This window comes from Chrysemys picta, chromosome 4, assembly GCF_011386835.1.
Source record: "Chrysemys picta bellii isolate R12L10 chromosome 4, ASM1138683v2, whole genome shotgun sequence".
Taxonomy (NCBI): Eukaryota; Metazoa; Chordata; order Testudines; family Emydidae; genus Chrysemys; species Chrysemys picta.
In genome coordinates, this window is record NC_088794.1 from 74073598 (window position 1) to 74098937 (window position 25340).

The window sequence follows — 25340 nt, forward strand, 5'->3', positions numbered from 1 at the left end:
CCTTTGACTTGCTGAGCTCCTGCAGCAATCTGTCTCGGTCATCCTGAAGACTAGCCATGGACTTGGAAAAGGCATCAATCTGTTGAACATAATTCCCACACTCTGACGAGAGCCTGGTAATCTCACCGTCTTGGGTGATTAATGTCTTGCACAAATTTTCTATTTCATCAGCGAACTGATCAAGAGTGATCTTTTCACCATCAATAAGCACTGGATTCAAAAAAGTATGTTCTTTGAGTACACTGAAGAGATTTGATTTAAAATAATTCAGGTCAGCTTCAAGTTCATCTGCTCTTTTTTTTTCAGACTTGAGTTCAGATGCATATTTACTCTGAAGTACCTTGAAATCCTCTATTAATCTGTCTCTATCATCTTGCAAAGCAGTCATAGCTTTTCCAAAGGACTCATTTTGGGATTTCAATTTTTTATTCTGAAATTGTGCTTCTAATAGCCTCTTCTCTGAAGATGCATCAGCTTCCTTCCACAGGAAGTTAGCATCATGTTCAAATGCTATCATACTGTATTTATCTTCTGCATCTTTTGTATTTTTGCCTACTACATTCTGGACTTCTTGAAACTTGTCCTGAAGTTTTTCACCAGGTTGTACACTAGCCTTGAAATCTTTATTCTGATTATGTTGCCCACTCCCCCTAGTTTGTGGTTTCTCTCCAGATTCAGAAACTAGCTTCTCTTTGTTTATTGATGCAATTAGAGACTCTAAGGCTTTAACTTTGGAAGTTAATTTTTGATTTTCATGTTCTAAAGATTCTGTACTCTCCTTTTGCAATTTATTAGTCAGCTGCATTTCTTTGATTTGTTTCTGAAGATCATTTTTTTCCTGTTCAAGGTTCTTAATGCTATCCAGTTGCTGTTTAAGCAACTCTTTCAACTGATGATCTTTCAATGACAAAACTTGGTTAAGATCTTCCCTGTACTTTATTAGTTGTGCACTTTGCATTGCATTTTCAGAATGAAGATCATCTATCCGATTCAAAAGTTTTCTTAATTCTTGTTTCAGGGCACTGTTCTCACTAGCACTGTTCACTAATAGACTGTCTTTCTGACTTAAAACATTTTGGTGATGATGCTCCAGATCTTTGTATTTAGAAAAGAGATCATCTCTGTCATACTGGAGAGATGACATTGATTTTTTAAAGGCATCAATTTCACTAGCAATCTCAGCCTTATCTTGAATTGCTTTGTCTGCTTTCATCTGGAGATTTTTCAATTCATTTTCCATCCTCTGACAGGCCTCATCAGATTGTTCTCTCTCTTTTTGCAGAGACCTTATCTGCTGTTCATACTCATTAATCTGTTTTCTATGCTGAGTCTGTATCTGAGTTAGATATCCAGAAATCTCCCCACCCTTAGAAGAAATCAGTAGAGAAATTTCTGTATCTTTGTTGTTCAGCATTTCCTTCATTTGCTGAGAAATGGCAATCTGTTTCTCCAACTCTGCATGGGTCTTTTCCTTTTCAAATAGAAGTAGTTGTAATTCCTGTTCTTTTCTAGCAAAATTACTTTCCAATGCTTTTATCTCTCTTCCTGCATCACTACTATTCTCTCTAAGATGATTAAGAGAATTATTTTCTTTAAGCAGTGCTTGCAAAGCTGCTTCTTTTGACTGAAGAGCAATCTCCAATTCTTGTTGTCTGTTGATAAGAGTCACATTTTCTTCCTTTATTCTACACAGCTCACTGTAGTGTTGTGTATCTACAGATTTTTGCCACAAGTGCATTTCATTCTTGGATTCTTCTAACATGGAATACTTAATCTTCAATTCCTGTATCTGAGCCACTTTGTCCTTCATTTCTTCTTGTAAGGACATTATTTTCTTACTACTGTCATCCATCTGTTTCTCTTTATTTTGAATAACCTCTTTGAACTGTATTTCCCAGGTTTTCATTTCACCAATTACCCGGTCCCGGTCATTTTGAAGAGAGGACATACATTTTGTAAAAGCTGCTAATCTGGCCAAAGTTGCATTCAAATCAGCTTGAAGTTTCTTGTTTTGAGAGTCCTTAATGTTGATTTCCTCTTGCAACTGATGAAGCTCACTAACAGCCCTGTCTTTCTCCCGCTGAAGAATATTATGTCTTTCCTCAAGGTTCAACCATTCTCTTTTGTGAACTGTTTTCAGTTGCTCAAGGCCAAGCTCTAATTCTCTCTCAAATTCTCGCCTTCGAATTTGTAGTTGGTCTTCTTTCTTCTTAAGTTCCCTTTTCCCACTTAAATTCTCAGCTGCAAGCCTTTCCAGTTCACTCTTTGACTCATCCAACAAAGCTTTTTGGGAAGAAAGCTTTTCATTCAGATTGTCTATTTCTTCATTTGACTTGGCGAGCTTTTCTGTGGTATTATTTAGATCTTTTTCAAATTTTTCACTCTTTGACTGTGATAATTTCACAGATTTTTGCAAGTCCAGAATCAGTTCCTGGAATTTAATAGAATCTTTTTGCAACTGGTTAACTTCTTGCTGCTTTTCCTTTAAGAGTTCTTGCAATTCTTTGGTTTTGTTTTTTGTACCACTATTGTCCCGCTGGGCACATTTCACTTTCTCCTCAAATACTTTTACAAGATGCAACTGTTGTTCCTCTTTTTCCCTAATCACACTGCATTTCTCTGCCTTTAAGTCTTCCAACTGTTGAATCAGCAAACTGTTTTGTAACTGTGCAGATTTCAGCCTGTCTGTCAGCTGATCCACTTTTTTTATATGGTTGAGCAACTCTGTCTCCAGAAATTCTCTCTCATTTTTAACTTTGTAAGAAGTTTCTTGCGCATTTTCAAGTTCTTCCTGTAGAAGACACTTGTCATCTTCTAAAATCTTAACTCTCTCATTTAAGCTAACAATTTCTTGTTTAAGACTTCTAGATTCATTTTCTAACTTTGATAGACAGTTGTTTTTCTGGTCCAAAGATTCTTCAGTTTCTTTTAGTCTTTCGGAAATCAATTCTCTCTCCTGCTGTAGGATATGCATATTTCTCTCTTTTACGGAAATATCATCATTTAACAAAGCAATCTGCTTTAATAAGGATTCTCTTTCATTTAATACATCACTGATTTTAGACTGCATATCAGTCTGTGACACTTCCATTTGAACCTGCAGGTTTTCCAAAGCTAATTTAGTTACATTCATGTCATTATGAAGGGCCTCATTTTCATTCTCAGTTTTCTCTAAAGCCTGCTTTAAGTTTTCAGAAGTGTGTTTCAATTGCTCATTTTCCTCCATTAGCTGCTTGTTCTGCAGAGCAGCTCCATGAAGATGATGCTGGTATTCTTCCATCCTTGATGCATGTTCATGTGTCTGCCTTTCTGCTTCACTCTGTAATTCATCAATTTCCAATTGTTTGGATTCAGCAAATCGTTTCAATTGGTCCTTTATATCTTTGTTTTCATTAATGACTTCTTGAAGCTGTTTCTCAAGCTCATGTTTTTCAGATTCCCTTTCATTGAATCTGTGAATAGCTTCTTGCTTTTCTTTTCTAGTGACATCAATAACCTGCCTCATTTCTGCTATTTTGCTACTGATATTCTCATAGGCTTGCAGAAGTGACTCATATTCCTGCTTTAATTCATTATGTTTAGCTTTCCATCCTGTTAATTCAACTGTCTGAGAATCTTTTAAGGTATTGAGTTGGAAAGAAAAAGCCTCTTTCTCCTGAACTATAGTCTCCATGGTAGATTTAAGACTTTCACATGCAGCAGTTAGGTTTTCATTTTCAGTTAACAGTCTAGCATTTTGAGAAACAAGGGTCTCCTCTTCACACAATGAAGAAATAGTATCTGAGTTTTGTTTCTCTCTGCCAAGTTCAGACAACAAGCATTCAAGGGTATATGCTTTATCGGTCAGTTCTTCTTTTTCTAACGTTATTCTGTCAACCTGATCTTTCAGAAATTTGTTTTCTTTCAGGGCTTCCTTGCGTGATATTAAGGCTGCTTGGAGCTTTCTTTGGAGACGTTCTCTGGACTTTTCATCTGCAGCATTCTTTTGCTCTTGTGGTTGAAACTCATCCACATTTATATTTTTCTCCCTCTGCTCTGGGGTTGTTTTTGTTTGTTTCTGAATTTGATATTTTGTTCCTTCTATTAGCTTAGCTCTCCCAGAATGATCATGTTCCAGTGACTGAATACAGATGTCTCTGTCTTGTAATCTCCCGTGGAGCAAATTAATTTCTGAATGTGACTGTACCAGTTCCTTGTCAGTGGCATTTTCATCTTTAACTTTCTTGCATAATACCATAGTATTGCTAACCTCAGAAGCTTCTACAGTCTTCTCACGTAGCATACTTAACTCCATCAACAGTTCTTTGTTTTCTTCGCTGAAATGTTTTAATTCCTTTTTCATATTGAGTAATTCTGCATTGGATTTCTCCAAACTGTTGTTGAACTCCTCTCTCTCTCTCTTCATGTCTTCAAATGCCATTTTAAAATGTTTGGCTTCTTTCTGGCTTTCCTGCAAACTGAGCTGTAACTGCACAGCTTCTTTCAATATTTCCTTTTCCTGATCAAACTTATCTTTGAAATCCATTAGAGTACAATGCAGTTCCTTAATTTCTCCATTCTTTTCTGCAACTTGTATATTGGCTTGTTCAAGATCAACCTTCAATTTTTCAGATTCCTTCTGGATAGTCTTGTAATCCTCTACACTCTTTTTAATTACAGTTTCCTTCTCGTTATTCATACGTTCAATCGTAGTTTTAAGGTCCATTACCTCAGTCTCAAATTTTCCCAACTTTTCTTGCAGTTGACCTATCTCAACGAACAGGCTGTCTTTGTGTTGCTTATAGTGCTGTTCCAGCTGACTCATAGAATTCTTCAAGTTTACTGTCTCTTCTGTTTTCTCACCAAGTTCAACTGCTGTCTTTCTCAACTCATCCTTTAACCTTTTTGTTTCTTCACAAAGTTTTGTATAGTCATTACTTAGTTTCTCTAACTCACTGTCTTTCATTGTCATTTCAAACTCTGCCTGTTCTGATTCTCCTAACACATCTTGAACCTCATATTTTTGTTCATCTGATTCCAACTTGTTTTGGTCAATAGTTTCTTGTTCTTGAAGTGCTGCTACATGAGACTCCAACTCTTTCTGTAGAGAGTATATTAGCAACTGATTACAATCAAATTCTTTACACTTTCTTTGATGAACTTCCTGGAGTGCCTTGTGTTCATTTTTGAGGCGTTCAAGGTCTTTAGTTTGTTCATCAAATGCCGCTACAAGTTTAGCATATTCTTTCTTTTCTTTCTGCAATTTCTTAATATTTTCTTTCCAGGTCAAAAGTGATGCCTGAAGTTTCTTTTGAAGGATTTCTTTATCTCCTTCTAATTGACCTGGCTGACTAACTTCATTATTGAAATCCACAGAATTATTACCAATGTCCCCAGAATAAGATTCTACTAAATTAATATCTTTCAATAATTCCTCCTCGTCTACAATTTCAGCCTTGAGATTTTCAAGAGTTGCAAGAAGATGAGAACGTTCCTCTCCATATTCTCTCTCTTTCTCACTAAGTACAGACTGCATGTGAGCAAGCATAGAGTCTTTTTCCTGCATGGACTTTAGATTTTGCTCAGATACTTTTTCTTTTTCAGCAAGGATATCTTTTAACTTTGCAACACTTTCCTCGAGCTGCTCCAAACTGGCTACTTTGGCAGAAAAACTTTCATTCATGTTATTTATCTTGGACTCTTTCTCAAACAGCTGTTGCTTCAGAGTTTCAAAATGGGACTCAAGATCTTTATTTTGTGTTTCAACAAGTTTCAACTGATGTGTTAACTCATCAACACTCTTCAATAATTCCTCCGTTTTTTTATGCTCTTTTTCTATTTCTTCCTGCCCAATCCTTTCAAGTTTTCCAATTTTTTGCATTAGGTCTTTTCTTATTATCAATGCAGCTTGAAGCTTCTTTTTCAGGATCTCTTTTTCCTTAACTAGTTTCTCAAGATTAAACTGCAGCTGCTCTTTTTCACTTATTAAGTCATTAAATGCAGTTTCTTTGTTGCTTAATTTAACCTGATTATGTTGCAGTTCTGTTTTACAATCTTCAAGTTGCTGGGATACTCTATTAATATTTTCTACTGAACTACTCTGAACAGCTTCCAGGTGCTGTAGTTTGGTGTTTAATATACTTCGCTCTTCAGAAAACTTCACCATTTCATTAGACATGGATTCCATGACTTGAGCAACAAAACAATCCTTTTCTTTCAGCTGCTGATTTAGTGCAGAAATTATATCGTTCTGCTGGTTAGTCTGTGAGGTTAAATTTTCTACCCGGTGGTCTTTTTTCTCTATTTCTTCTAGGAGACTCACTATTTTTTTACCTTCAATGTTCAACTTCTCATGACTGATTTGGAGTTCTTTTTCTGATTTACTTAGCTTCCCTTGAAGCAAATTAACTTCCTTGTTCATTTCTGCTAACAATTTTTCTCTTTCTTCCACAAGAGACTGTTGTTTATACAACGTGTCTTTGACAGTGGCCATTTCTTTTGACAGACATTCAATTTCAGAATGACAGGTATTTTTCACCTTTTCAAGATCATTCTGCAACAGCTCCTTTTCTTTCTCTATCAACTGCATACGTTTTAACTTATCTTTTATAATACCCATTTCTTTCTCCTTTTCTAAAAGAAGCAGTTGAAATTCCTCTCCTTCCATTTCTTTGCTCAGAATAGTGGATACCATGGCAGAGAATTTTTCCAGTTTAGTTTTACTACTACTAACTTGCTGACCAACATCTGAAGTCTCTGCATCCTTTTCTTTGAAGAAATGTCTACTACTAAGTAATGCAGATAGGCTTTTAGTTAGCTCCTCTTTTATAACATCCAGCTCTTGCTGTAAAGACTGGATTTTACCATCCTTTGGTTTCATTTCACTTTCTAAACTGCTCAGCTGTTCTTTAAGAATGGCATTTTGTTGAGTTGCCCTATCAAGTTCTGTTACCCACTTGTTTTCTGACTCAATTAGACTTTGTTCTAACTTTTCAATTTTAAGCTTTAATTCAGAGACTTCTTCACCCTTCACACTAACCTGCATCTGTAACTGCTCTTTTTCGTTCTTCATCTTCAGTTTGACAGCATCTATCTGCATTCTTGAGTAATTCTCAGTGACTTCTAGTTTTTCATGAATTTCTTGTAGTTCTTCTGTTTTTTGCTGTAACTGATTTTGGTATGTAATAAGTTCTTTGTTTTCTACAATCAACTTATCAATAGTCTCTTGTAAGAGAATTTTCTCTTTCACTAAAGAATCCACCTGTTGCTGCAATCTCTCTATTACAAGAGCGCTGTCGCGGCAGTCTTGAGAGGATTTGGAATGTACATTGTTCAGCTCAGACTTTAAATGTTCAATATTTTTAGCCTGTTCGGTGCATTGCATATAGAGAGTATGTAAAGTTAATTCTTTTTGCTGTGTATCTTGTTTCCATATATTTATTTGGTCCTGTGCTTTTTGGTGTTCATGTTTTACAGAGTCCAGTTCACCTGTCAGAGAATCAATTTTCTTCTGGTTAATAGCAAAATTGTCATCTTTTTCCTGCAAAACACTAGTAAGGCTTTTCACAGCTGCAGCACTTTTCTCTAGTTCCTCTCTAAGCACCTCTATCTCATTAGTAAGAGCACTAATGTTGCTCTCAGCCACCTGTATACTGACATCTTTTTTGTTTAATGAATTAAGTAGCCCAGCTATAACTTCCTCCTTCTTACTAAGTAATACATTAAGTGTGTTTCTTTGCTCATACTGAGCTGCAAATTTTTCCTGCAGAGATAAGAAAGCATTTTCTTTTTCCTGTGCCAGTTCTTTGGACTTTTGTATTTCTTGTGTCAGTTCATGCATCTGACTCTGAAGCTGAGAAACTAACCGTATCTTCTCTTCATCTTCACTTGCTCTGTCACTTAGCTTTTTGAGGAGACTTGTTTTTTCCACAAGAGAAGATTCTTTTTCTAGCATGGACTGGCTAATATCATTTATTACTTTCTTCTGATCATTTATCTCTTTTTTTAGTTTTAGTGTGGCTTCTTCCAAATCTGTAACCTGGTTTCTTAAGACCTCACATTCTCTCTCTTTGTCGTGAAGATCGGTCTTCAATTTATCATTGACTAATGTGACATTACTGACAGCCAATTCCTTCTCTAGAACAATTGTTTTTAACTGTTCTGCTTCAGAGGTCAAAGACTCTAACTGTTTTTGCTGCATACAGAAAGACTCCTGTACTTCAGAAATGTGTGCTTTCAAATTAACATATTCATCTATCTTTTGCTTTAAAGACTCATCTTTCTGTATAACTGACTGATTCAATTCTGCTGTTTTTTCCATCATATTTTTAAGCTGACACTGAAGGTCAGAAATTATCTCCATATTCTCAGACAGTTGAAATCTAAGCAAATCAGACTCCTCAGATTTATCTTTAAACAACTTTAATTCTTGGGCTTGCTTCTTAAATTCATTTTCTTTTTCTTGTGCTGCCTGTCTAAGCTGACTGGTTTCAGAGCTCACAGCTTGTACCTGGTTTTGCAAATCTGAAATTATTTTCAAATGCTGCCCTTCTCCTGCCACTTTGTTTTCTTTCATTTGCTGAATCAAAGCTTCCTTCTCAGAAAGGAGAGCATCTTTTTCCTCAACAGCAATTTTTAATTTTTCATTTTCAATGGTTAGGCTATCAATTTGGTGCTTCAAAGCTAAAATATTATAATCTTGCTGAGACATGTGTGAAGTCAAGGCAGATATTTCATCTGACTTTTTCATTACTGTAGCATTAACTGTTTCAATATCTACTTTCAATTTTTCATTTTCTAGATTTAGTATGTGTGCTTGGTGCTTAACTGACACAATTTCTGACTGGTGCTGTGTCAACTGAGACTGAAGATCAGCACATTCACTTGACTTTTTGCTGCATATAACTGAAATGTCTTCCTTTTCATGTTTTAGCATATCCCCTTCTTTCCTTAGTAGTTCCACTTCGTTATTTAACATTGCACTTCTTCCGGTTTTCTCAGCAACCTGCTTATGTAGATTCTCAAGCTCTACATCTTGATTTTTTATAGTAAAATCTCTCTCTTCCACTGACTGAGATAACTTTATATTTGCCTCCTTAAGCTTTCGAACTTCATTCTGTAACTTTTCCATATCCACTTTATTTTCCTCTACTTGCTTACGCAAGGAAACATTATGAAGGATTTGTTCTTCTTTAGCTTCAAAATCCACAGTTATGTCTTGAATTTGTTTCTGCAATAATAATATTTTTTCCTCACTCTGGCTGAGCTGTTGGACTAGTGTGTTACATTCAGTCAACTTATTATTTAGCATTTCTTCTTTTTCTACTTCTCTGTCTTTAGCATCCTTCAACTGAATGATGAATGATTGTATTTGTTCATGTAACTGTTGTGTCAGCGCCTTGCTTTCAGACAGCTGATTGGTTAGCACATTGCATTCCTTTGTTTTCTCTAGCAGCTGCTCTGTGACTGAATTTTCTTTTTGCTCTACAAGTGTTGAAAGTTGCTCAACCTTTTTCATTAACTCCTCTTTATCATAATTTAGCTCTGAAAGTGTTTTTTGGTACTCTGTTTCACTGACAGATACCTTATTCTCCATCTCTGCTACAGCCTTGTTTCTCTTCAACAGCTCACACTCCTTCATGTCCAATAGTTTGGACAAACTCTCATTTTCACTGACTAATTGTTGCTTTTCTTTTTCCACAGTATCTATGATATTTCTCAGATGTTCATTTCCTTTTATTTGCTCTGACAAATCTTTTTCTTTCCCCTCAAGAGCTGCTTGCAACTGCTTATTAATTAAAATAACTGTTTGTGTCTCTGCTTCCATCTTATTAACTATTTCTTGTCTTTCAGTTATGTGGTTCTTAAGTTCTTCAAATTGCATCTCTTTGGCTTTCAGGTCTCCAATTAATTTATGTTTAGTCTCTTCACTTTGCTGCTCCACAATCTGAAGTTTTTGCTCCAACGATGTAATCGTCTCTAGTTTCTCTTGTAAAACGTTTTTAACTGTTTCTTGATGTTCAGTATGTTCTGCAAGCTGTCTGGATAACTTAGCCAATTCTTCATCTTTATTTGCAGCTTCCAAAACTAGCTTGTTGTATAAATCTTTAACTGATTTTAACTCCTTCTCAAAACTCTGTTCTTTGTTCTCCTTCTCTTTAAGCAAACTCTCTAGTTTCTCCTTTATAGAGCTGTTTTCATCAAGCTGGGATTTCAAATATTTAGTTTCTTCCCTGTATTTTGCCTCAGTTTCTTGTAGTTTTTCAGAAGTTTTATTAATTTGTTCTTTCAGCAAAGTAATCTGTGACTCACACTCCATGAGCTTGTTATGGTATGTAACCTTGTTGGACTTGATTTCAGAACGTAGATCCTTAATTGTTATGCTGTTCTCACTGATTTGCCTTATCAACTCCTCATTTTCTTTGGTTTTAGCTTCAGTCTGGCTTTTAGATTTCTCCAGTTCCAACCCCATTATATTACTCTGCTCAGAAAGTACAGAAATCTTCATGCTTGTATCTCTTACATCAGCTGTTTGAACTTCTTTGAGTAAGTGGGTTTCCCTTTCAGCCTTTGTCAATGCTTCTTCCATCTCTCTTATTTCTTCCTCTTTGCACTGGATCTGGCGTTTTAGAATAACAATCTGTTCAGAATACTCAGTCATACTGGAAGAGAGGGCAGACATTTCTTTATCTTTTTCCACTAGTACTTCCTTGAGGTTGTCAATTTCTCTTTCACGTCGCTGGAGGTCTTGAATTAGTTGAGATCTCTCCTCTAAATGGTTTGTGTTCAATCTGTCAAGTTCTTCATTTGTCTGGTTAAGTTCCAGTTGCATCAATTCTACTATGGCATCTTGTTTCAAGGTCTAAACATCAAGAAAACAATGTTACAAAATACGCTAGTTGAGAGGAAAAACTGCTCTCCTGTTTATGAGACCAGTACCCAAAGCTAAATAATCAATCTCATTCAACAATGCTTGAACTAAAAACCTGTATAATGATATAGTAACAAATTACCATATATACTTGATCATAAGCTGGTTCGTTTATAAGCCGACCCCCCCAAGATGGATAAGTAAAAATGGAAAAATTTTATAACCTGTTCATAAGCTGACCCTATAATTCAGGGGTCAGCAAACTTTGGCTCCCGGGACATCAGGATAAGCCGCTGATGGGCCGAGATGGTTTGTTTACCTTGAGCATCCGCAGGCACGGAGGTAAACCTAAGTAAACGAAGTGTCCTGGCGCACCAGCTGCTTACCCTGATGGGCCGGGACAGCAACTGGTGGCGAAATTTTTTTGGGGTGGGGGGGGTGGGGGAGAAGCAGCTGGGAGTCAGGGCAGTAACCCCTGTGACCACCCCCCACATGACCCCACCCCTTGCCCAGGACCCCCACACTCTCCCCATCCCTTCCCACCTTATCTGGGGAGGGCCAGGGGAGGATGTCTCTGACCTGGCTGCAGTTGCTCCGGCAGGCTGGGCAGCGCGGTTGCAGCCTGCTCCGGCGGGCCAGACTGGGTGGAATGGCCACAGCATGTTCCAGTGGGCTGGGCGGCATGGCCGCAGCGTGCTCTGGAGGGTGGGGCCGAGCGGCACAGCTGCAGCCTGCCAGCCCCGGAGCTGCAGCTGTTTTGAAGGCTGGGGGAGAGTAGCGTGGCCAGAAGCGGAGAGACTCTGGCCCCGCGTCTTCCCTTCTGGCTCTGCTGGCTGTGCTGCCTCTCCTTGCTCCCTCTGCTGGGGGGAGGGGCTGGGTCCCACCTCTCCCTCTCTATACCCGTTCATAAGCCGACCCCCTTCTCTGGTGCTTCCCATTTTTACTAAAAAAATTCAGCTTATGAACCAGTATATACAGTAACTGAGGGTTATTTTATGATGACTTTCATATTCAAAAAAGTTTAAATGGCGAGTACTTTTAATTTTTACATATTCTGCTAGACAATTATAATGGATCAAGCCAAACTAAGCACATGTAAAAAAATTTCCACATCACTTTAATGAGTTACCTTTTCTTTAAATGTGGCAACTTTTTCTGTTAGATCATTGATAGCTATTTTCTGTTCAGTGCACTCCACTTCATACGCATTGTACTTCTTCAGGACTTCATCCAGCTTAACATAAAAGAAATTTTTCATGGAGATATGTAAGTACACAAAAGAAATAATGTCTGTAAATTACAATCCTGAATTTAAGTTTACATAATTCTGGTTTATAAAGAAACTGCTATACAATCTACACGCAGGGACCTTTTAATTGACCAATGAGACACAGATTTGTAGGGATAAAGCATAGTAATTGTATAATGAGTCACAGCAACATCAGACAACAGTTCAGCACAAGTAAGTAATACCACATTCAATTGAAAGTGCAGAAGATTCTAAATAGGAAAAATGACAATAGTGTTATTGGAATATGACCAGGAAGCCAAGGTAAACACCCCAAAATTTTGGTCATTTATATCTCATCCAAGAGATGTCAAAACAAAATTTATTCACAAGAACACAAACTATTATTCAAAAGGAATGTAAAATGAGATAGAATTAGATGGGTCAGGGAATCAGTTTCAAGCTGGCTGAGGTAATTTGAAGTTGTTACCATCTGTGAAGAAGGGGCACACCCTCACACTGACAGGGAGGGGACTAAAAAGCTTCGCTCAGCCTGTTCAACACCAACGAGGAGCACCTGCAATGCTTCTTCTACCGGGAGGGTGTAGGGGGAAGGAGTAGCTTAAAAGGGAAAACCTGCCATAAGAAGGGGCAGTGAAGAGGGAGAAGGCTGCCCCACCTCAACAACCGAGATAGGCCCACCAAGAGGAAGACAGCAACGAGCCTCACTGCTCCCAAAGCCACAGGACACAGACTCAGAGCAGCACGTACGATGAAGAAGGGGACCCTGTGTAGACTAAGCTCAAAGGGCTGACCCAGGAAGACTGCCTGAACTCCAGTTCATCCTTGCTTCTTTTCAATTTCCCATGGAGCCCCCCCTAACCCCCATATGGGAAGAAAGAGAGCAAAGAACTTTTCTTTTCTGTTTGTTGCTTCAAGAACACCTTGGGCATCTGCCATGAGGGGAGAGAAAGACAGTCCAAGGACCTGAAGAGGACTCTGGAGGGGATTTGAGGGGAACCATGCCCCCTACACCATCCAACAGACATTCAGTGGCCTTTGTGAAATGAACTGTCTCAGTCCAGCTCCTACTGAGCAGATGCCAAAATCAAAACTAGCATCCTGGTTAGCAGCCTCAACTAAGAAACCAAAGTTGAATAGGCATGGAGATTGAACTATTGTACTTCCCCCATATGAAGGGGCAGCTTCGGAAGAGGTGGAGTGCATTGTATATATGTATCCAATATATCATTAATAAAAGGGTTCGGGTTGCTAGTGTTGTCTCTCCTGTACCCCAGGCATTGACATTTACTTCAAATTGTAAAACACATTTAAAAAAAAGGCCTAAAACTTGCATTCAATTAGGAAACTGTTACCCAATATAACAGGATTATATTTTCTTTCATTATTTCTATTAATTCTTTGCAAGACTTTTACAAAAAACAATAGATTCCAAATCAAAAGAAGGCTACATGCATTTAAATTCAATATTGTTCCAAAAGTAATTATGTTCAGTGCCTCACTGTGTGTTCAACTTACCTTCTGTTCAGTTTGCACAAGCTTTTCATCAAGTTCCTTGTTCAGAAGATCTTTTTCTTGAAGTAACTGCCTCAAATCTTCAATCTGCTCTAGTTTTTCTGTTGTACTCAACAGCTTTTGTTCCTTCTCCGCAAGTGAAGTTTCAAGGAAGCTTTTTCTATCACTTAATCTAGCAAGAAAATATTTATTTAGAACTCTAATACTCAATGTTCATTTTATTAAGTAGTATTTGAAAACAGAGCTTGTTATTTTCCAGTCTTAACTTTCTAAAGCCAATGTATAATTTTTAGGGCTATCAAGCAATTAAAAAAATTAATTGAGCTGTTAAACAATACATTACCATTTATTTAAATTTTGTGGATGTTTTCTACCTTTTCAAGTATATTGATTTCAATTACAACACAATACAAAATGTACGGTGTTCACTTTATATTTATTTTTTATTACAAATGTTTGCACTGTAAAAAACAAAAGAAATAGTATTTTTCAATTCACCTAATACACTACAGTACTTGTAATCTCTATCACGAAAGTTGAACGTACAAATGTAGAATTATGTAAAAAAAACTGCATTAAAAAATAAAACAATGTAAAACTTTAGCGCTTACAAGTCCAATCAGTCCTACTACTTGTTCAGCCAATAGCTCAGACAAAAGTTTGTTTACATTTGCAGGCGATAACGCTGCCCGCTTCTTGTTTACAATGTCACCTGAAAGTGAGAACAGATGTTTGCTTGGCACTGTTGTAGCCGGCGATGCAAGATATTTACATGCCAGATGCACTAAAGAGTCATATGTCCCTTCATGCTTCAACCACCTGATGACAGGTTCTGCTCGATAACGATCCAAACAGTGTGGACCGACGCATGTTCATTTTCATCATCTTAGTCAGATGCTACCAGTAGAAAGTTGATTTTCTTTTTTGGTGGTTTGGGTTCTGTAGTTTCTGCATTAAGGTGTTGCTCTTTTAAGACTTCTCCACATCTCATCCCTCTCAGATTTTGGAAGGCATTTCAAATTCTTAAATCGTGGGTTGAGTGCTGTAGCTATCTTTAGAAATTTCACATTGGTATCTTCTGAAATTTGTGTCACATTTGCAGTAAAGTGTTTTTAAAATGATCAACATCTGAGACTGCTATAACATGAAAAATATGGCGGAATGCGGGTAAAGCAGGAGACATACAATTCTCCCCCAAGGAGTTCAGTCACAAATTTAATTAATGCATTTTTTTTTAACAAGTGTCATCAGCATGGGAACATGTCCCCTGGAACAGTGGCCAAAGCATGAAGAGGCATATGAATCTTTAGTGCATCTGGCAAGTAAATATCTTGCAATGCCAGCTACAACAGTGCCATGCAAACACCTGTTCTCACTTTCAGGTGACATTATTAAGAAGTGGGCAGCATGATCTCCCATAAATGTAAACAAACATGTTTATCTTAGTGATTGGCTGAACAAGAAGTAGGTCTGAGTGGACCTGTAGGCTTCAAAGTTTTACATTGTTTTGTTTTTGAGTGAAGTTATGTAACAAAAAAAACCCCTACATTTGTAAGTTGTAATTTCTTTATCATGAAAGTGCACTACAGTACTTGTATGAGGTGAACTGAAAAAAATATTTCTTATCATTTTTACAGTGCAAATATTTGAGATAAAAAATAATATCAAGTGAGCATTGTACAATTTGTATTCTGTTTTGTAATTTAAATTGATATATTTGAAAATGTAGAAAAACATCAAAAAATATTTAATAAATTTCAATTGGTATTCTATTGTTTAACAGTGCGATTAATCGTGATTAATTTTTTTAATTGCGGTTACTTTTTTTGAGTTAATTGCGTGTGTTAACTGTGATTAATCAAAAACCCTAATAATTTTCTAAATACAATTTATATTACTATGAATTCACTGTTTGTACACTTACCATAAAAATAACCAAGTCCAGAAATAATCTGATTTTACTATTGTAGTGGAAATCAAGACTTATTTTCAAGCTTGCTGAAAGTATTATATTCTTTATGTTTCACTGCAAATGTAAATTTAAAGCTGCAAAAGGACACATGTATAATTGCAACTGGTCCTGTACTGAATGTTTTAAAAAAAATGTTTTACCCTTTAAGCTGTTCATTCAAACTGGAAACAAGCACTTGGTGCTTTTCTGCATCTCGCATTTGTTGGGTACGCAGTTGACTGAGCTGAGTCTGCAAACGTTCATTTTCACTCTGCAACAAAGCAATGGTGAACATGATTACAGCTCACAAATATGCAGAATGGCAATAAAATAGACATCTTGAAAATCTGCCCCATAGTGTTTCACATTCTACACACTGTAAAGATTATTGTTCTAGCATATTAGTGATTACCAATTCAGGTCTGAAATATTACTGGTTCAAACAGTAGATGTTACTCACCTTTGAGAGGTTTCTCCCTTAGTGATTGCATCATAACATGAAACTCAAGAGACTCTAAACACTTTACACAAAAAGACAACAAAATACAAATACTCGTACTGTGTAAAAGCAGCTTACTTTTCTGTGCTTGCCTTCACTACATTGTTAGCTTGAGGTATAACTCACGTTTTGCCCCTAACCTGATTCCTGTCCACACCCAAAATCTCTAGATCGAATAAAGTGGTGCTTTAAGTGGTGAGTTAGCTGACCCATAAGGGGGTTGGTTGGTTGAAGCTTGAGTGCTGATGGTGCTAGTAATAAGATGGGAATTCAGCAGCTGGAGTTACTACTCATCAGCGGCTAATTAATGATTCTGTGGTGCTAGTCAAGTCACTCTAGGTAGCTGGTGTGTTGTTTCAGAGTGGCTGCTCTGATTCCATTCTCACTCAAGACTGACTAACTTGAATGGAGTAACTCTAATGTATTTATTTACTCAAGCTAACTGTTGCAGTGAAGACAAGTTCTAAAAGGAGAACACCAGAGACAGCTCATTCTTTGAAAACATTTTCCATGTTGATTTGAACACAGTAATGAATTCCAACTGCTTCTCTGCAGATCTTTTTAAACCTTTGTTGTTGCTCTGATCAAAGGCAACCAGCAATCTGCAGTAGATTGCAAAATAATCTGTGGAAGGAGGTGAAAAGAAAAATAAAGCAAGCTCCAATGACACAGTTTATAACACAGTATAACTCTGTTACTCTAGCCAACTTCACTGCACCAGTTCATGAGTAAAACTGCAAAACAAAACAAACAACCAGCAACCACAATCAAAAGCAACATACAGAAATCCAAAATCACCAACAAGAGTTGGTAGGACAAACAATATGGCAAACCTGTCACCTCTAGGGAAAATATGCTATCACTTTGGAGTGGGCAGAACACACCTGTACAGCCCTCAATGGCTGCCCTTCTTCCTCTACACCAAATGTTACCTGTATTGAAAGGCTTTGTTACAAGATTCTCAAATATTAACATATGGTTGTCTGCCTCTTAATATAAACAACTTAATTTAGAAAAAATACTTAGTAATTTAATATATGCATTTTACTAGCTAAAGGAACAATTAGATATATACCACAACTGTGGAGTTTTAGGGAGAAGTTAGTCATGTCATTTTGAAAGCTTAGAAAATTGTCAAACAAAATAATGTATGGACCAGGAAACTTTTAAAACATCTGTTCGGATTTAAAGCTTTTAATTTATTATTTCATTTGGTGTCTTCATGGATTAATTTTGGGAGGTTTCTAGAAACAGGCATTAATAAGTGAAACAATTATTACCATTATTTTTTTAAAATCACAAGCAGTTACCATAACAACCTAAATACCATACCACATTAAAAAAAGAGTAATAGAGACATTAACTGCTAAGAAACTCCCTCTATACTTTGAAGGTGTAATTTATGGCGATTTCAATCTTGTGGAAAAAGGACAGATTTCGGGTGATATCCTGACATCACTGAAATCAATGCAACTTTTGCCAGTGAATTAAATGGGCCAGGATCTCTCTGTAGGCTGGTAGCTAAACATCAGAAGCATACTCACACACAGGTTTTAAACTCTATGTAGGGATAACTACATCCTTTTGTGCACTAGATAGAATCCTTCCACGGCAAAGTTAATTTTAATGCATGGGGTTTTTAAAAATGTAATAGATACTACCAACCATTTTACCAAGACAGGGAATCAACAACTGTTACAGATCAACTACTCTGTACAGGACATAGTAAGTTACTCAAGTGTCAAAAGTGAATGTTCAAATTATTCTCCATAGTGTCCTCCTACTTTTTAGATTTTCATATGTATTTATTTCACACCCTATTTGCCTGCTATCTGATAGATCATCTTGGTTTACGTGTCCTCTGCTTGCAACTCTCATAAATATGGGGGTTGCTCTACCACTTTGGGAGCTTCCATCTATCTAGAAAAATCTCTCTCCTCCCTTCACCTACAGGCCCTTCCCTTATTAAATCTGACTTCAATAATTTCATTTTCTTATTAGCTTTTAACTTCTCTGATTATGAAGTGTTATGCAACCTCCTTTAGCCTATGAGAAAATGATGTACTATTGATATTAGAAGTGATATTAAAGATAAGTAGTTATTAGGGCTTGATTCCTCACTCACATCAGAATAAAACCGAAGTAACTATTGAAATGCAGATGTAGAGTAAGTGAAAATACACTTGTGTCAGTAAGTGGGGGGGAAGGATAGCTCAGTGGTTTGAGCATTGGCCTGCTAAACCCAGGGTTGTGAGTTCAATCCTTGAGGAGGCCATTTTTAGGGAACTGGGGTAAAAATCTGTCTGGGGATTGGTCCTGCTTTGAGCAGGGGGTTGGACTAGATGACCTCCTGAGGTCCCTTCCAATCCTGATATTCTATGATTCTATGTAACAGAAGAATCAAGTTCTTGACCTCTGAAACAGCCCCTATACTGTTGATGACAAAAATGATATTGAATTTCAACATGCTGCTGCCACTAGTAACAGGCTTCTAACGATTATTTTTTTACTGAATAATTATTTTCAAAGTTATTTTTCAGTTTTTGCAGGGTAAGAAATATTTCTCACTGCGTGACTTTCTTGCAGTGAGCAAAATGGGTGCAGTTTTCCACTGTTCAGTACCACACAATATAGTATGAGTTCATCGGACTGTAATTTTACCCCATATAATATTTTTGAAGTACAAAAATATACTGTAGAATCTTTTGCTAATCTTCATTTTTGCTTTGCTATAGACTATTTTCATCCAAATATAAAGAGAACACTAAATGAGTCTCCCTACATCATCTTCGGCTCCTAACACAAATATAAAAGCTCACCTGAAGGGCTTCCATTCTGCCTTGCAGCTGTATTCGGTCTTCCAAGTCCTGACAGCGTTCCTCCAGGTTTAGAATTTGTTCCTGTAGTTGATTTCTTTCCAATTCCAACTCTTCCACTACTGTCCGCAAACCTATGTAGTTTCAAAGGGAAAATATCTATTTCAAGAACGGTTCCAAACAATGTGTTTCACATACAGATAACATAAGTCTAGCAACTACCCACACCATTATTGGTTTAATTTTCAGAGGTGTTGAGCACCTGCAGGTTCCAATGGATTTCAGTGGGAATTCTGGATGCTCAGCATCTCTGAAAAACAGGTCACCATATTTATAAAGGCTTTAATGATCAAATATTCCCTGAACTTTTCAAATAATGGGATTAAGTTCACAGTTCAAGATTCCCTATAAAAACTAGCAAAGTTATCTTGCTATGTACAAGCAAAGGGCCCAATCCTGTGAATGTTTATGAATTGAGTAATTTTACTCAAATGAGTAAAGTTGTTTGTTTGCAGGATCCACTTCTAAGCACCATTAACATACATCAAGTGAAGTGGACTATCAAAAGCTAGGAGCTCATCTGTTCAACAGAAAATAGCAATTTTATTTTAAAGCAGACCTGACAAAGGAATATTCACTGGGTACACTGACTTTTCAAAGACAAAAATTAGCTATCCTGTACAATGACAATGCTCATATTTGTTATATGTGGTGTAGTTGCAGTTGTGTCGGTCCCAGGATGTTAGAGAGACAAAGTCGGTGAGGCAATATCTTTTATTTTCAGTCCAATAAAAGATATCACCTCGCCACCTTGTCTCTGGAATGCTCACATTTGGAAGTTTTGCCTTATGGAGAATGAAGTGGGAATGATGAGTAGCTGAACCAATCCATGCTAGACAGGAAAACATAGTAAACGATAACTGACATGTGGCTTCTTAAAACCACTGCACAGTGCTCTAGGATGCATGAGACTGCAACCTTTGCACACCAGTATATTATTAGCCAGACAAAGTCATATGAATGAAAGGAACATGAAAGTCTCATGAAAGAAATGCTTTGGGAGTCCAGAAGGCAACACCTTCCAGATTGACTTATGTTGATGACGGTCCTATTTTACAGACTAACACACTGTAATAAAAAAAAAAAAAAAAAAAATTTTTTTTTTTTTTGGTATTTTAAAAAAATCTGACTTGTTTCAATTTTTTTTATTTAAATTAAGTATAGGTTTATTTTTTTTAAAGTAAACCTATTTAAAATTAAATGTGAAATTGACAATCTATTAAAATAATTTAAATTAAATACAAAAATAATATTAAGCAGTACATGGTTTGCTGCCAACTGTTAAAGTCAAACCACTGAACTGCTGGAAGTCATTGAATAAGCATCTGGAATCCGAGTTTGTGGATGTGTTAAACCAGCTTTTACAGCAGTCACCATTCATTTCAGTTTATTCAACCAGTTCAGTTCAATGACTAGTTCATTCAGAGTTAAGAAACCAGAAAAATCAGTTCAATTCACTAACTACAGATAAGACTTCCTTTGTTTACTAAATTAGTTAGTGTTAAATGCAAAACATGTTCTGATAAACTTATTGATAAGAAAAAGTTTATGTATCAAGCACTTAAGGTAGTCCTATTTAATTAAAAAGTTTTAAATGCTGTTTTTGTGCATTTTAAATCAAATTTGAATTTCCATTCAAATAGATCCACACACAAGTAAAAAAATTAATCATCTTCTAACATAAAAATGTAAAAATTAAGAATTTGTATAAATGTAAGGTAAGCTATATAACTGCTTAAATAAATATGTATAAGTATAGTATATCCTCCTGATTAGCAAAAACACCGAATTTAATGTACAGGCTATATTTAGCTGCAAATCACTATGTTTTAATGGTTATCAACTAATGAGATCCAACCTTTTTATATGAAAATAAAGTAAAAATGCAAAGCACAATTAAATCAATTATTTAAATCAAGGTTTCCTGCTTGCTGATTTTAACCATTAAATTGGTGATTTAAATCACTGCATTCTGCTGCCAAACTAAGGTACTGGGCCAAAATCATTTCCAGTCCCATACGAAGTAAAACTGTCAAACTATATTTCCTCCCATTTCTATCACATTTCTTCAGGTCAAGTTTCATTCTAGTTGAGAAGCACCAGGGTTTCACATCTGCATATTCCTTATGCTATTCTTGTTCAATAATCTCCTTGATAAACACAAAACAGCCAATTCTGATGGCATAAATTATTAGCTTCTTCAGAAAAGTTTTACCTAAGAGTGCCATGTGAAAAAATAGATGCTTTTTAAATGGATCAATCAGCTAACAAAACAAAACTCTGGATTGAAGGTTAACAACAAACAAGTCAGGATTCAGAATTAAAGACAATAACCATGTAATTAAGAGGCATTAGGCAAATAAAGGTGGATCTTTCACTATTACACTGAATCTACATTATATTTTTAAATGATGAAGAGGGCATATATGACTCCAAAGCCACTAGCTAGGATTATGAAAAAGGACAATTCACAGTACAACTAAATTATCTGCTGAACATTTGTGTGTTGCAGTAGTTAATACACACATTTGTACTTATACAACTTCTAGTTTAAACTAGTATCTGCTGCAAAAGCCTGTAGATTTTAAATCAGGGTTATTGAGAACTGTAAGTAACTGTCCCAAACCCTAAAAACACCTGCATTTTCCTGCCACGTTCCCAGTTCCCTACCCAGCAACCTTGCAAGCTTCTACTCCACATGCCAAAGCAAAAATCAGCTGACTTGTGAGAACATCACACAAAAATTGCTGCAATTTTCTTCAATGGTTGAGAAAATCCTATATTTCAAACAATTTCAAAACCCAAGATACTCTGTGTGTATAAATGTTTGAAAACTATTGCTTCTAAGCTGAATATTCCATTACTTATGATAGCTGTAAATTTACTTTGATAAGCGATTACCTTTCACCTAATCTAAATTATTATCTTGAGAAAGATGTAGATGAAAGGGTGAATGTAATGTTTCTAACAAATGTCCCGGGACTATACGTTTACTTTGTAGTAGACCTTTGCAAAACAGTACTAAGAAACGCCCGCAACAGTTCTTGATTTTTTATCATAACTAAAGAAACACTTGTAACATATGGACTTGACTGATAAACTGCCAATAAGATACAACTACCATCTTCCACAGATATGAAAATAGAGGAAGAAATAATGCACATACATATACACATAAGCATTTAATCTTAAAACTAAAATGACACAAGTGGAATATAATGGTTTGGTTGGAAAACAAGATTATATAAAGTGGAGCCACTTCAACAAGAACAAGACTAATAACTTAAAAATATATATAATCTTACCATACAGGACAATACATTTTGACGGGCACAAGGATTGGGAGAGTCCCAGGTGTTAAACCATGACTGTGTTCTAGTTCTGAACCAAAACTAGACAGTTCATCCAGCACGCACATGCTTCAAAATGAAATGGAAAAAAATGCAAGCCAAAAAAAATTCAACAAAGATTAGAATACACCACAAAATGGGTTGTTAGTTAAATTTGAAAAACAAAAATGGACACAAAATACAGATGCTGTGCATGCTTTAATAAACGGTCTAGCGGTTATCACACCTGCATTAGGAGAAGTGTACTCTGGCCACCAACCTCCCATGTTCTCTCCTTCAGCTGAATCAGTGCTATCCAAGGTGACATTCAGCTCTTGAAAGCATTGTTTTCTGTCAAAGCTGTATTCCTCCTACACACAGGACATGAGAGCAGAGATCAATAAAAAAGAGACATGTACTTAAGATACACACTCAGCTGTCAAAAGGGACAGTTGCAATTAAAATTATATGAAGGACTTCTATATTAAGGTAAAACTTTGCTAATGAATCTAAGTCTGAGATATCAGAGGTAATTAAATATAGAAAAAAATTTCCTGTAAGATGTGAGCATGATATTGATATCTCCTAACCCTACATACACATTAATGGATAATGATGACAAGCATCTATAAGAAAAAAAAAATCGATGATTACCTCAAAGAAGGACACTAGAATTAATTGATGCTCTTTAGAGATCATCCCATGCCATCCCACTGACAAGAAGAATAAGTAACAGTTGTTCCTAAGCTGAAAACAGCCCTGATTCACTAAGGTATTTAAACACTGGCTTACAGCCCTGATTCACTAAGGTATTTAAACACTGGCTTAACTTGCAGCATGCGTGTTATTCCATGTGAAATTTCTTAATGACTTGAGATTAAACACATGTAAATTTCATAACCTAAAGAGAAACCTATGATGCTACTAGAATTTACCTGTATAATTTATGCCTATATACATACACCTTTGTTTTGTTTACCTCTGTAAACCCTTCTTCACCTCCCGTCCTTCAATTATATCTTTGTATTCAGCTGTAAAGCACCATGCATACTTATGGCGCCATATAAATAACAGAATTACTAGTGTCCTTGATTAACATATAGGTAAAATGTGTTTTTTATTTCTACCAACCTACCTGATGTTTACCGCTGGCCTGGTTGCTCTTCCTTCTTGCCTGCTGCAGCCTGCCAGTTCTTTGAACTGCAGTCAGTTCCTCCTCCAGCTCCTGCTGCCCTGAGACTATGGCTGGATCAGAGCAGCCAGGAAAGAACCAGTCATCCTCAATCAGTTTTGTGCCACAGGAAAGCAATTACATTTACACATCACACACATACTAGATACAAAGAGATCAGTGACAGACTGAAGTTCCTATGAATGACTGACAGGAATAAGATTATTGGAGCAATCCATAGCATTCACCTTGTGATTTCCCCAAACAATGTTACACAGAAAGTAAGAATAACTTTCATGTAATTCTTTCAGAAGTCTATTGAAGTATGCTTCTTCAGCAGCATTTTAGAAAGACTGACTATGAAAGAGGGATTTGTATTTTGATACTAAAGTAAAAATGCAGCCAATTAAATTGCCAAATTACAACTCAGTTCAATCTGCCAGGTTAAAATACAACTAATTTGTATAATAAAGACATCAGCTGAAATTACTGTATTTTTGTACAGCTGAACAATCACATGCATTTTTATGGAAATGAAATGCTTCTTGCTTGTATCTTTAATTTTAGTGTGAGCTACAATGCCAGATAATTTGAGGAAGTCACAAGCACGTGTTACACTGCAAACTGGCATCAAACCATCTTATCAGACATTAATAATATGATTCTTGGTAAAACAAATATAGAATCACTTGTAAATAACACACCCTGAATATTCAGAGTATGGAAGCTTAAATATGCATCCTGTCCAGTGTTAGAAATGATTTTTCCATTTTAAGTACATTCCCATCTGTTTTGTGATATGACAAAACGTGTGATAGGTTGGGGAATAGATGTTTCATGCAAAGCAGACAAAACAGCATGAAGAAATAAAGATAAAGGTGGCTCCATACTTTAATGACTGTTGAATCTGAGAGTAGATACGGCCTCTGCACTCAACAAATTAATCTAATTTGTCAGTTCTCCCCACAGTCCATGATGTTCATAGATGAGGTAAGAAATGGATCGAATTCATTCCTGGTGTAACACTGGGACAGACTGATTCCCACTGGAATGCCCCTGACTTAACCCAAGTTACGGTACCCAATACCCATAAAATTTATTTTTGTCACATTTATGTTAGATGTCGTTAGGAATTCTTTTTGCCCCCCCACTCTTCCCAAATGATAGAATTAATGGAAAACTATAAGGTAATAAGAGATCTAATTAGTGCAACTCTACAATACTAGGTCGAATTTAAAAAAAAAAGGGGGGGGGGGGTTAAGTGTTTGGTATGGGACACCACTGAGTTAAAATTCACATATTATTACAAAATTTCCTTGGCTAAGTTACTACCCCCACTTTAAACTAATAAAACTAAAAAGATTTTTTAGACACCTAGTTTGGTGTGGGAGCTTGTTTTTGTATGTTTTGCCATTTATTTTGGTTGTTTACTTCTTGCCTTGGACAGTAAAAATAAAGTAGTCATTTTCACTTTTGCTTTTAATCATGTTTTGGTTTTATGCATTACAACAATAATTCAGGGTTGAGTTGCAAATACTGCTCGGGAATCTTCATTTGATTTTATTTAAACATGGTTTCCACTAGAATTAAAATAAATAAAAAATATGCAGGCTTTTCTTAGGTTTTGTAAAAGTGAAAAATTCTCATACCCATACTCACATTAAGTTGTACCTTTCTTTGCAAATAGTCCCACTGAAATCAATGGAACCATTTGTGAAGCAAGATGCTGTTCAATGCAAGTATCAGAATTTGTAAAAAACAAACAAATGTTTTTTTAAGTAAACTTGACAGTGTCCCAATAATTTGGCAATGCAAAGGAGGAATGAAAAAATAATTACAGCTATCGATTAATCACAGTTAACTCACGTGTTTAACTCAGAAAAATTAATCATGATTAAAAA

General features: G+C 36.3%; 1 protein-coding gene across 18 annotated transcripts in view; it reads right to left on the bottom strand.

Moving 5' to 3' along the window:
- Nucleotides 1-25340, bottom strand: part of LOC101940673 (golgin subfamily B member 1-like) — a 69534-nt gene that overhangs the window by 18009 nt on the left and 26185 nt on the right. For 7 of the 18 annotated variants that reach the window (XR_010600591.1, XM_065592659.1, XM_065592670.1 and 4 more), the window contains 8 exons: nt 23404-23558; nt 22516-22639; nt 18883-19013; nt 16948-16995; nt 15726-15835; nt 13617-13785; nt 11979-12083; nt 2-10840 (listed from right to left, as the gene is read on the bottom strand). Coding sequence is in view for 17 of the 18 variants with exons in the window: in XM_065592659.1 (XP_065448731.1) it covers nt 2-10840; nt 11979-12083; nt 13617-13785; nt 15726-15835; nt 16948-16995; nt 18883-19013; nt 22516-22639; nt 23404-23558 (11681 nt within the window). In the remaining variant the exon portion in view is untranslated. Of the gene's footprint in view, nt 1; nt 10841-11978; nt 12084-13616; nt 13786-15725; nt 15836-16947; nt 16996-18882; nt 19014-22244; nt 22349-22515; nt 22640-23403; nt 23559-25340 lie in introns of those variants that run through there. The other 11 variants (XM_065592668.1, XM_065592671.1, XM_065592667.1 and 8 more) reach the window with 7 other exon arrangements.